Source organism: Chroicocephalus ridibundus, chromosome 8 (assembly GCF_963924245.1).
Source record: "Chroicocephalus ridibundus chromosome 8, bChrRid1.1, whole genome shotgun sequence".
NCBI classification, from domain to species: domain Eukaryota; kingdom Metazoa; phylum Chordata; class Aves; order Charadriiformes; family Laridae; genus Chroicocephalus; species Chroicocephalus ridibundus.
The window spans coordinates 57,736,884-57,749,024 of record NC_086291.1 but is presented as its reverse complement, the minus strand read 5'-3'; the positions used below and the strand labels follow the sequence as shown (position 1 = coordinate 57,749,024).

The following is a 12,141-nucleotide window of genomic DNA, read 5'->3' as shown; positions in this document are numbered from 1 at the left end:
GTGAAAACTTCATTCTGATTCAAAAGATTCCTTCAAGTTGCACGAGTATTATAAATTGTGCTGGGACACACTGCTTCCTATTTATACACCTGTCATCCTGATATTCCAATAAAAGGAACTGTAGTCATTCTTGATCCTTAAATGAATAAGAAAAAATGTAATCTCTGTAATACAACATTTTCCTTGAGTACTGAGAGGTGGATTCACAAAGAGCAGCGTTAGATGAGGGACCAGAGACCAGGTCCTTTAGGCTAAGTTTCTCTTTCTCTCCTTAGCCCAGGGAATCGTAACTTCTCTTCTGGAAAGTGGAGTAACTTTCTCAGGAGAGAGAACAAGCTAGCACATCACATACTTGGCACTCAGGCTGTCAAGAAGGGGAGGGTGGTTCCCAGTTCACTCAGGGGGGTTAGTAAGGAGGGTTGGGGCCTAAGTCTCCCACCTTCTGGGTGTTACTGCATGTTGTTGCATACCTTGGGCACCCTCTGGTCTGTTCTGAATGGAAGCTGCAGTTGTTCCATTTTGTGCAGAGCTGTCAGGCTGGCTCTACGTGAGCCTGCTGTATCGGGCCACCCAGGGGACATGAACGGGGAAAGCAAAATTGGAACTGACAGATCTCATTTCTCTAAAACAACATATTCGTGCATGTGTTTCTGGGAGGAACTAAGTCCCTGATCGCAGAAAACACTCTGATACCAGTCACATATCACATACGGTTGCAGTAACAGCCCCAGCTTGCAGTTGAGATACTATTGCTTTGAAGGTTTTCCGTTTCTACAAAACTATTTTAAATGTGAATCTGAGTATTATTTAATGGTAAATTTTCAAATACAGATGTATGGTGGGAAGAGCCAGGAATATGCTGGTGCATAAAGGAATGGAAAATTCCTGTTCAGTACTGTGAGGGGTGCTTTTTTGGTAGGGGAGAACCTGTGAGTGAAAAATATGCAATCATATTTCTAGGTGGAATGGCAGAAGCAGTGTAAATAAACCAGAGGTGGTTTCCGGAATGGAAATTTGCCCCTGTAGTGATGTTAATAACACTCACATCCAGAATGCCTATCCAGCCTCTCTGAAAGGTTTCTTAGATAACTGCGTATATATTAACGTGATGTTTTGAGAAGCCTGCACATCTGTTGAAATACACTGAGCTGCTTAAATTGTGTGGTGGCTTGTGTATTTGAAAAAAAATGCCACCGTCTTGGATGGAGCGTGGATGCTGTCTTCCTTCTCTCACAACCTCTGTTGACACCTGATCCTGGACGCTGCCTCTCTCTCTTTCTCTTCCTCCGTAGGAGGTCCAGCAAAGAAGTGAGCTGGTGTCGAGGAGTAGAAGACAGTGCGGGAGAGTTCCCAAACATAGGTCTTATTTCTTTGCGTGATCATCTTTGTTGTTAAAACTTTCCTTGGTCAGTTTGTGAGTGGTCTTATTTTTTTATGCCTGTCTTGACCATTACTGGCTGATTAATGGTGTCTTAAATGATCTGGACTAATTAACATTGCTGCAATGGCATCCCAAATAATTTGTAAATCCTTTTGTTTGATTTCAGCAGGGAAAAACTATTGTTGCTTTAGCCGAGGAATCATTTTTTTATTCAAAGGTCTGAACCAAGAATGACACTGGATGGAACATGATGAATCTTTGTTCTAGAGCACCCAGCTAATATGAGAGTCTTATTTTCTTTGGAGTTAGTGTAGTTATGAAGTAAAATCTGTTGTTCTGGTGATTTCAGAGGACTCCAAGAGAGGCCAAGGAGTGTATTTTGAAGCTCTCATTTAGCAGTACGGTCTGAAGAATGGTAGGTCAGGAGACAAGGCAAGCAGGTAGGTCAGGCAGATGAAGTCAAGGTCGGCACGTTCATGTGTCTGGTCCCAAGCAGGCTTTTTTCTTCTCCCAGCTCTTTAGCTGGGAGCTTTCTCCATTATCTGCTTTCAAGGAATTTTTCTGAGAAAGGAAGATAGTGAACCCTATGGCACGGTCCTTGTGACAGTGGCAACTGCAGTGGCGGTTTCAGAGCTCACATGTGGACTGACCAGCAGTGTGCTGTAGATGTACTGTCTGGAAAACCAGCCACTGCCTGCGTGTTATAGGTACGCAGTATATAAAAGATACACTTTATGCAAGTATAAAAGGCCCGTCTTTCCCTCTGTAGAGACTTTTGCTTGTCTCTTAAATTTGGTGGCAGTTGGTCAAGATTGTGGAGTATTAGGGACCTGATTGTGCAAACACATACATTCCTTCAAAAAACAGACTAAACAGATTACCACTGAAAGGAACCAAGTTAACTTGAACAAATACTCTAGGCTACATGTGGTACATCACACAGATGTAATGACTCATATGACATTTCTGTTTTCTTTCAGGTTGTGCCAAGGAATAAGCCAAGAAAAAGCTTTTTGTATCCTAGCATGGCAAATGAAGAAGATGATCCAATTATACAAGAGGTAAAAGTGCATTGTGGCAGCAGTGATTGTACAGGAGGTTTCCTTATCGTTATTATTATAGTTCCCAGTGTTCTTAACATTGCTGAAACAACATGTCGTCAACAGCAGTGGTTGTCTTACAACCAGCGGCTTGCTCTGTGCAAGGAAGTATGTTGCGTGGGCCAAGTACATGGCTCATAGTATCTATTTTGCCAAAATAGTGGTGTCCATGTTGGTGGATTCATCTCAGGTTTTTCACCCTTTGTAATCTTTCCATGTCAGAAGAGGAACATAGGTGGGGAACTTGCTTCTAACACTTTGTGTTTCCACTGATTCTATTGCATGTCTCTGAGAGCTGTAAAAAATCGGAATGACTTTGATGAGTTAATACCTGTTAGATATGAAGCTAAAATGTTTCATGCCTTCTGCTAAAACATGCAGTTATGTTCTGATTCTGGACTCGTCTAAAAGACTCCAGTGTCCCAAAGGGTAACCACAGTGTCCTGTTCACTTTATGCCTGAATTTACACACCAGAAGTACAAGGAAGGGCAAGTTCATAAGAAGGAGAAAAGCCATGAGAAAAGGAGTGGGAATTGTCAGGACTATATCTAAAATCTAAAGGTGTCTAAAATGGCAGCTTTCACATGTGATATTCATGAAACATCTGTGGATTTTCAGTGCTGGTGGCAAAATGCTAACATTCAATCAGATTTGGGATGTGATGTCTCTTGTCTAATTTAGAAAGATTTTATGACAAAATACTAGTAATGAAGTTGCCTTTCAGTCATACTGCTAAAGAGAAGACTCCCTCCTCTTTCTATAATTGTGATAACCGATTCACTTCAGCCCCTTGGAAAATTTCAGATTTGTTTGCCAAGTTTCCTTAGAGAGGAAAAAACAGCTAGAGCCACTGTCTGCTGCCTCATTGCAGTGTGGGGGTTTTGTATGTTTTTTTAAAAAGGCCAACTGCAAAATTTCACATCCAAATCAACAGAGGAGACCTTTGACAAGAGAGTCACAAATGTGTTTTATGTTGGAGTTTGTAATGGAAAGCTAAAATTGTCAGTATTTGAGCTCTGGGGGTTGTACTTTTATCTAAGGCTCCCTCAGTTACAGCTGGCATCTGATGAAAGTTGTTTGTTTTGCTTTTTAGATTGATGTGTTCCTGGCCAGAAGTCTACTGGAGAAGCTGTATCTGTTTCAGGTATTTCCATTAACTTTTCAGGTATTTCCATGAACTTTTTTGTAGTGATAGTTTGTTTAAAATAAATTTAGAGTAGTAACTCTCCTTACTGGTTCAGACTGCCAAGATCTTGGATATAGGCAAGGCTGTTTGGGTCTCAGTTGAAATATTTAGTATTAAATCATTGCCAAGAGGGGAGTGGTCATTTATGGCACAGACTCGTCATTAAATCAATCCCTTTAACCACCCTGAGGGACTGCTTTAGTAGATGATGTCTCTTTATCGTGGTTTGGATAAATCTGCAGTCTCTTAGCCATCTTCTGTCACCACTGAATTTTGCCATCTTTACTTTACATTTCTTTAGGACTGGTCCTATTTAAAACGTCATCAGTATTCATAAATTAGTGCAGTTCATCAGAAGAGCCCACTTACGTTTTGGAGATAAAACTAACTAGTGATTGAAGGTGGAAATATGTTAGGAAGGTAGAGGTCTGTTTTGCATTCTGCCGCTGAATTTCCCTTATTTTATCCTTGTGATTCACTTTTGCCATCTGCAAAATGGGAGTCTTTTGAGGTTGTTGGATGAAATGTTTATTATAAACCTGTGATATCCACTGATAGTATGTGCCAGCAGGGCATGACTGGAGACGGCCAGACACGCTGGACCAGACCATTCAGCCTTCCCTCTAGGATACCCAGAGTTGCTCCATGTCAGGAGTGAGCATTGGTTAAGGATGGGGCCTGTGGGTGTTCTGGAGAAATGGCAGCTCTGAGCAGGATGCTGCTACGGCTGGAAGATTTCATTTGGATACCACATTGTCCTCTCGTCATTCCCAAATGGTTCAGAAGAGAGACCCATGTGTAAACCTGGGTTTGGTGTCCTGACATGTGGCACACGTCCTGTAAGCTGACACTACTTGTGTAAACCCACAAATATTTTACTTTTGGAAAATAACTCTCCAGAGAGGTAATGCTGAGGGATGGGTTTTTAATTGCTTCTAACACTTCCTTTTTCAGGTGGGCTAATGCGTGGTACCATTTTCCTGTGTTACAGTTTATTGAGGTGTGTGAGGGGCAGGAAGGGGGTTGTGTAGTGATGAAAGCAGAGGACTGGAGGGAAAGCAACAGGCTTTCTAGGTCGTACTCCCAAATCCCCTCATGACTCACAAATCAGTCAAGTAATTTCTCTTCTTGATGTCTTGTATCCATCTGACAAGTGGATCTACGTGTGAGAGGACAGGAGAGATTGAGTTAGTTTCTGTGAAGTTCTTTGATCTTTAAAGGAAGAGGGTTTTATGAAATGGATTTGTTTTCCAGTATCCTATTCGTCCAGCTTCCATGACGTACGATGATGTCACACATTTATCAGCGAAGATAAAACCAAAGCAGCAAAAGGTTGGTCATCATTTGAGTCCAGTCTGTAAAAGTTGTTTTATGTTGTGCAGAATGTACTTAAGCACATTGTGCTATTAAGCTGTTATAACTATGCAGCTACTTGCAGGACCAGATCTCTGTGCTTGGATGTATTTGGGGAGTCTTCCATTGTGTCTGTGAAGTAGGGTTTAGAATAAGAGCAGTTTATAAAAAAAAGAGAGGAATTAAAGTCATGATGGAAAAGCCAGTCTTTAAAATATAGTCACTCAGGGAAACGTAGTTACTAATGCTAATTCAGTCTGTACGTGATCTAAAAGGCCTTCACAATATTCAGAAAGGGGTTGAGCTTTGGAGGCATGCTCTGTCTTTCAGCGTTAGCATCTTGGTCTCTGTCTTGCCTGGCTGTGAATCATCAGCAGTCCTTTTGAAATCAGTGGGGTTGTATAGGTAGTGAAAGCATAGACGAAGCCAAAATGATTGCACTTACTTGCAAATGTATGACAAAACCGTGGCTATGATTTTAAAATGCCTTATTTAAAAAACACAGAAATAGATGTCTGTGATATTGGGATTTTGTTGTGGGAAATGGTTAAGGAGAGCACTTGTGTGAACTTCGGAGTTAGGATGCACGTTGTGTTCAGGAAGTCTACTAAAATTAGTAAATATTTGCATTGTAAGCCCTGTGCAGACTTGTAAATCTGCCGTCTCATCCAGGGACTTGTAACAGTTCAGTTTATGAGGAATGTAAAGGGGAAGAAAAAATGAGGCAATAGCTGTGATATATGAATTTATAAGGGCTTTGGCACATCCTGAGGAAGAATACATGCTGTATTGTTTTAGTATATAAAGAGAAGCGGGGTGCAGGCAAGCGCTTATTTTTGAACATCAGTCTGAAGTTTAAGGTTTGAGTGGGGGAAAGTTCTTGTAACTAAAGGCTTAGACCTTGTTTCTGTGCTTCAGCTGGTGTAAATCAGGAATAACTGTGAAGTCAGTGGTAAGTCCTGCGGTCTCAAACTTAGCAGGATCTAGGCCTTTGCCTCTGAAGAGGACATAGTTACTTTATGCTGCTTGGTACCCAAACTAGAAGAACACATACCTTAAATTTGAGAGATTCTGAATGGATCCTCAGTGATGGGGAAGCTTCAGGGATATTGCTTGTGTACTTGATCTGTACTGACAAATAAACTAGACTGTGATATGGGAAGGTGCTCATCAAAGTGCAGGTGTATATCCAGGCGGCCTAAGGAGCTCTCATTTCTCTGCTCCCATTCATTTACATGGGAGTTTATGTATCTCTAGCTTATTGTTAAAATGTCCCCATCCTAAGAAAACCCATATGTTTGCTCAACTTTATGCAGATTTGCCCTGTGGGTTTGAATGATGCTTCTTATGTATTTTAAATTTGCTGTAAACCTATGGAAATGTTAGCAAGTGTGGGATTGAATTTTAATCGATATTTTTGGCGTTCTGCCATGGTACTTATCTGTCTTTCCTTTCCTATTATTTAGGTTGAACTTGAAATGGCCATTGATACTTTGAATCCTAACTACTGTCGCAGCAAGGGAGAACAGATTGCGCTCAATGTAGATGGCACGTGTACAGATGAAACAAGTACCTATTCCTCGTAGGTGTCCTCTTCGCCTTCATTTCCTTTTTGTGGTGAGCATAGATATATGTATGTCCACCGGGGCTTCAGGGAAAGGTGAGAACAAGTGGCTGTACAGTCTCGGGGCGTGCTTTGGACACTGTTACATAGCAAGTATTCTCGGAAGTAATCTGTGTTTTTTGGTGTAGTTCATGAATTGTGAATTGCAAACAGAAAGATGAGTATATATATTTGCTGCAGTTGTTGATATTCCATTTTGAGAATTGGTGATTTCAGACCTTTAACATCTGTATGCCACATTACCTGTAGAATACAATGTCACAGCATTCATCTGTCTGCAGGAAGCTGATGGACAAGCAAACTTTCTGCTCTTCGCAAGCTGCAAGTAATGTTTCCCGCTACGCAGCTGCTGTTTATAAAAAAGGTAAGTTTCTTTTGCTTACCCTCACATCAGTGAAACATGCTGATTTCAGGGTTAAAATAAGACCTGTTTATTCAGCCTAGGTTTTAATTGACTGACGGGTCTTTAAAGAAAGGAAAAGTTTTGCTTATCAATGTCCCTAGAGTCCTTGAGAAGGTCTCGCAAAATCGTAAATATTATATACGAACACTGTGGGTTTGTAGATGCCTCCAGGATCTTAACAGTGCACTGTGACCTGAAATAATGCATATTTGTAGCATAGATTTATCGTTGTTATTTAAATTACTATCTCCATCTAATTGCGTCTGTCTCATTTTCCTATTCGACACTTTTTGCCCCTCTCTTGTCTCCTAATGCCATCACAGAGTTTTGGTCTGATGATCATTTGAGATGGAAATATGTAGATTGTGTTCAGTGATGGCTATTTTACTAGGAAGTCTCCTGAACTGTCGGTCAGGTCTGAGCCAGCATGTGTCTCTCTACAAGATTTGGTTTAAACACAAAAAGGAAAGTAGCAGAAATAGGTCTTGGTCTTTGTGGTGGGTTGACCTTGGTTGGATACCGGATGTCCACCAAGCTGCTCTATCACTCCCCTCCTCAGCAGGACCAAGGGGGAAAAAAATAAGATGGATAAAAACTCATGGATCAAGATAAAGGCAGTTTAATAAAACAAAAGCAAAGGCCGCATGTGGAAGCAAAGGAAAACAAAAGATTTATTCTCTACTTCCCGTCAGCGAGTGATGTCCGACCACTTCCTGGGAAGTAGGGCTTCAGTAAGCATAGGAGTTGCCCTGGAAGACAAACGGTTGTAATAACGGATGCGCCCCCCCCCCCTTCTCTTAGGTTTTATTGCTGAGCAGATCATATGGTATGGAATATCCCTTTGGTCAGTTGGTGTCGCTGTCCTGGCTGTGTCCTCTCCCAAGATCATGCCCACCTGCAGCCTACTGGTGAGGGGGGAACGCTGGGGAGACAGCCTTGGTGCAGCGCTGCTCAGCAGTAGCCAAAACACTGGTGTGTTATCAGCACCTTTCCAGCTACCAATACAAAGCACAGCACTAGGAGGGCTGCTCTGCAGAAAGTTAACTCCATCTCAGCCAGACCCAATACAGTCTTTCATATTCCTTTGAAATCTGAGCACTGGATGAATTTTTCACTTCAATCCCTTTTTACATTTTACTGTATTAAATATTTATGTTCAGTTGAAGCTGTGCCTTTACAGAGATAGGGAGATAATGAAAAGTGCTGTCCTTATGCAGTGGGAAAAAGCTATTTAAAACAATGTTAATTCTCTCTTTCAGGTGAACTTCACCTGACTCCACTACATGGAATTCTTCAGCTGAGGCCAAGCTTCACCTACTTGGACAAGGCTGATGCAAAACACCGAGAAAGAGAAGCTGCTAATGAAGGTAAATGCTCCATGAGTTCTGTTTTCTTTTGGGAGCTGAGATACAGCTCTGTAATTTTACTGATAAGAGTCATTATATTCTGAAGGTGTTTGTTACAACAACATACTGATTATAAGGCCATTTCTCAGATTGTTTCACTGATCTTATTTTCAGTGTAGCTGCATAAATGCTTTTGTGGGCACGCTGTGGGGGATTGGCAGAGGGATGGGAGGTGATGGGTAGTATCAAAGGGCAGCAGTAGGGAGTGTGTCACCACTGCCACTGAAAAGAGCTCATGGGAGCAGTGTCTCCTATCATAGGAGCAGTGTGGTGCTGTCATACATTGCATAGTTTGACAAGCTGGGATCGAACCCATAGTTACGTAGTTCCTAGTATCTCTTTCTGCATGGGCCCCCAAACAGTTACAGATTGGCTTTAGCTCTTTTACTGCAGTGGTGTGTTTATTCTGTTGTATTTTTTGGCAGGTGGTGATTCATCCCAGGATGAAGCTGAAGATGATGTTAAGCAAATTACCGTACGTCCAAATTTTCTTTTTATGGTAGTTTAGGCAACAATTCACAAGAAAGCATGAGAATTCACACCCAAATAGAAGGACAGGAAACCTCGGTTAGTCCTGGTGACCCTGGGCTTGGGAGGGGGGATATAAGATGGACTTGTCCTTGTTGCACAAGCATAAAGATGGCATTGACAGCAGAGAGTGATTCGTTTGAGCTAGGGTCCCTAGCTTCTGGTACGTATGTGTCAAATAAATAATGCAGGTGTTTTGTTCCAAGGGTTTTAGGGCTGTATTTAATGATAATGATGTCTAAATCTTCTAGGTACGGTTCTCTCGCCCTGAAACCGAACAAGCTCGTCAACGACGTGTTCAGTCCTATGAGTTCCTGCAGAAGAGACAAGCAGAAGAGCATTGGGTTCACCTACATTATTATGGCTTTAAGGTAGGTTTGTGCTGGCTGCTGAGGAGGCCACCTGGGCCTGGAGGCTTAGCCAAGTCTAGAACTGCTTTTAAATCTGGGACCATGGGGATCAGGGAATCATCAAAAGATAATGAAGAAAAGTAGGTCTGTAGACATCCTGCAGCGCCCTGTGCCTCCTCCACTGGATAATGCGTTGGGATCTCCACACTGGAAAAGGTTTAAAACAGAGTTGACAAACATAAAAGGAAGTCTGAGTACGAGAATCACTCAAGTCTTGGATTATGAACTGGACTTTGTGAAAGACTTGGGGAACCGGGTCAGTTGAGTGACAGAAATCCTGTTTGTCTGACCCACAAGCATGTCTGTCAGGAGATTTTGAAGTCATAGCAACAGAAATCTTCCCATGTCACATGAGCATCGCCTGAGAAAGCGAAAGCAGAACGTCAATTAGTGATGTGGAACACCTGAATGGTGCAGTAATGACAGGATGGTCACAGTTTGGAATGAGGAATCCAGCTTTCTGGCATTTTGTATGTTTTCAGTATGTGGTAGTGATTCTTGTTTTTCTCCATATCTCCAGGATAGCCGTTCTGAACACGAGCGCCAGTATTTATTTAGTCAAGGTCATGGCTTTGCTGAAAACACGGAATTAATTAAATCTCCCAGGTAATGGTTTGATGATTTCCTACAGAAATTGCAGTAATTTGTTGGGATTGTTTTCAGAGTAATAAGCAGGTATATTCTTTAAAAGTCTGATCTTTGATAGTTCTATCCATGATAAAAATTTAATTGTTTAAAAAATAGAGTAACAAACTAGCCTTCAACTTATTCAGGTTGCTTTCTTTGTTTCCCTGTGCTCTGAGATTAAAACTAGTTGTTTTCACTTGGGATTGTAGCCTCTTGTATGTTATCGCAACCCTGCGTTTTTGGGACTGTGAATACTGTAAAGGAAAAGTAAACCAAAACCAGCTTCTGGTTAAAATAAATTAAAGCTCTGAAGACAATAACTTCCATTGTTAGCAAATCTTACAAAACTTCCTTTTGTGATTTGTGAGAGACGCCTAAAACTACTTGAAACTTGTTTGGTTTTGTTTCTTGGTGACTGCAGCTATACAGGAATCTTCCCATGATAGAGTCAATACTAATGTTTCGCTGTGATCTCGTACAGCCGTGGCCCGAGCAGTAGGAAAGTGGCAGACTCTGTTCAATGGTGTGGGTGTCTTTTTCTTAACATCTCAGTGGAACAGAGCTAGGTGTTCTGAGAAGTCTTTTGTGTCTGATTCTTTCCTCACAGAGACTGGTAATTACATGGGTGGGAAAGATTTTTTGCTTGTTGCAGGTGTGATTCTCTCTGTCTACGGGACTTCACACGACCCCTCTTACTGCTTTGTCAGAGCACCTGTGTTTTATGTATTTACTCTTGCAGTTCCTCTGTTCGGACACCCCTTCTGTACAGAAAAGTTGGTATTCTGACTCCCGTTTATTTCATACCTTCTCTTTGGGCAGAGGAATGTCAATAGCTTTTACTAGTACTGAATTTTACAGAGGAAGATGGCAGAGGAAAGGGGAATGCTATCTTTTCAGGCTAATGTTTGCTTTGTAGATTCACACAAGTAGGATTGCTCTAAGCAAGAAATAACTGTGCTTAAACTTGGGAAGTCCCAAGACAAGCATTTTAAGGATGTGTTTTCTTTTCTTCTAGTGAATATTTAATGATGCTGATGCCTCCAAGCATAGAGGAAGAGAAGTAAGTGTTTGTACAGAATGTTCGAAGTCCAAATTGGCTGGATGCTCTTTTTCATGGGCTGCAAATCTGCTTGTTTATCTGCAGTGACAAACCAATGGCTCCAAGCAATGTGCTTTCTATGGCCCAGCTGAGGACTTTACCCCTTGCTGATCAGATTAAGATCCTGATGAAGAATGGTTTGTAGCTTTTGTAACACATTTGCACTTTACTTTGTGACTTCTAATTGCCTCAGATAAGGTACCTCTCCTAGTAGTACCAGTTCTGTCACCCCACCAGTCAGTCTGGTGCTCTGATTCTGTGAAGAATCCAAATTCCAGGCCTTTCCTTAAGAAGACCTACTGTGCAGAGCAGAGCAGTAACATCAGATCTTGCTGCTGATCTGTATGTTTGCAATCAACCTACTCTTAGAATAATTTCTAATCTGATGACAGCTTTCTGGATACATCTATTTCAGAAGGTATCCCCTAGAATGTGGGGTCTGAGCGTGAATCATAAGTTGAAGGCTAATGCAAAAAGCTGCACTTTCTGGGAAGCTTTCAGTAATACGCACTTCATGAGTGTAATCGGGGAGTTTTATTTTGTCTCTTCAGAGTTACTATCTGATGAGATCAAATCATGGTAACTGCCTCAGGAGCTTCCTGTCTTGTCAGGTGTCTTTGTTTCCAAAATTGCGTAGATTATTTTATTTTATTTTATTAATGCGTTAATTTGGGACCAGTTAAGCTAATCAAGTTTGGTACAACACTAGCAGATATTTTTAAAACAGATGATGACTGTAGTGCAGGAAGGGACTTAGTAGAACTTAGGTTTGGGTTTTTTTCTAAGATACAGCTTTGAGCATGAGCTTCAACATAAACCGTAGTATCCCAGATTTATAAATCTATGTCTTTATCATATGCATTGAAGACACCTTTAATCTGGTGTGTATTTTGCCTTTCAGTGAAGGTCATGCCATTTGCAAACCTGATGAGTTTGCTGGGCTCTGGGACTGACTCTACGGCAGTTCTCCGCTGTATACAGCAGGTGGCAATGCTGGTCCAGGGAAACTGGGTGGTGAAGAGG

At 41.5% G+C, this 12,141-nt stretch overlaps 1 protein-coding gene across 2 annotated transcripts in view; it reads left to right on the top strand.

Annotated features, from left to right (window-relative positions):
• POLR3E (RNA polymerase III subunit E) overlaps positions 1–12,141 on the top strand; it is a 30,705-nt gene that overhangs the window by 2,083 nt on the left and 16,481 nt on the right. The window contains exons 2-13 of one of the 2 annotated variants that reach the window (XM_063342946.1): positions 2,362–2,442; positions 3,576–3,626; positions 4,923–5,000; positions 6,488–6,603; positions 6,927–7,009; positions 8,308–8,415; positions 8,880–8,929; positions 9,234–9,353; positions 9,913–9,998; positions 11,035–11,079; positions 11,164–11,255; positions 12,020–12,140. In XM_063342946.1, coding sequence (XP_063199016.1) covers positions 2,407–2,442; positions 3,576–3,626; positions 4,923–5,000; positions 6,488–6,603; positions 6,927–7,009; positions 8,308–8,415; positions 8,880–8,929; positions 9,234–9,353; positions 9,913–9,998; positions 11,035–11,079; positions 11,164–11,255; positions 12,020–12,140 — 986 coding nt within the window. In that variant the 5' untranslated portion in view covers positions 2,362–2,406. Of the gene's footprint in view, positions 1–2,361; positions 2,443–3,575; positions 3,627–4,922; positions 5,001–6,487; positions 6,639–6,926; positions 7,010–8,307; positions 8,416–8,879; positions 8,930–9,233; positions 9,354–9,912; positions 9,999–11,034; positions 11,080–11,163; positions 11,256–12,019; position 12,141 lie in introns of those variants that run through there. The other variant, XM_063342947.1, reaches the window with a different exon arrangement.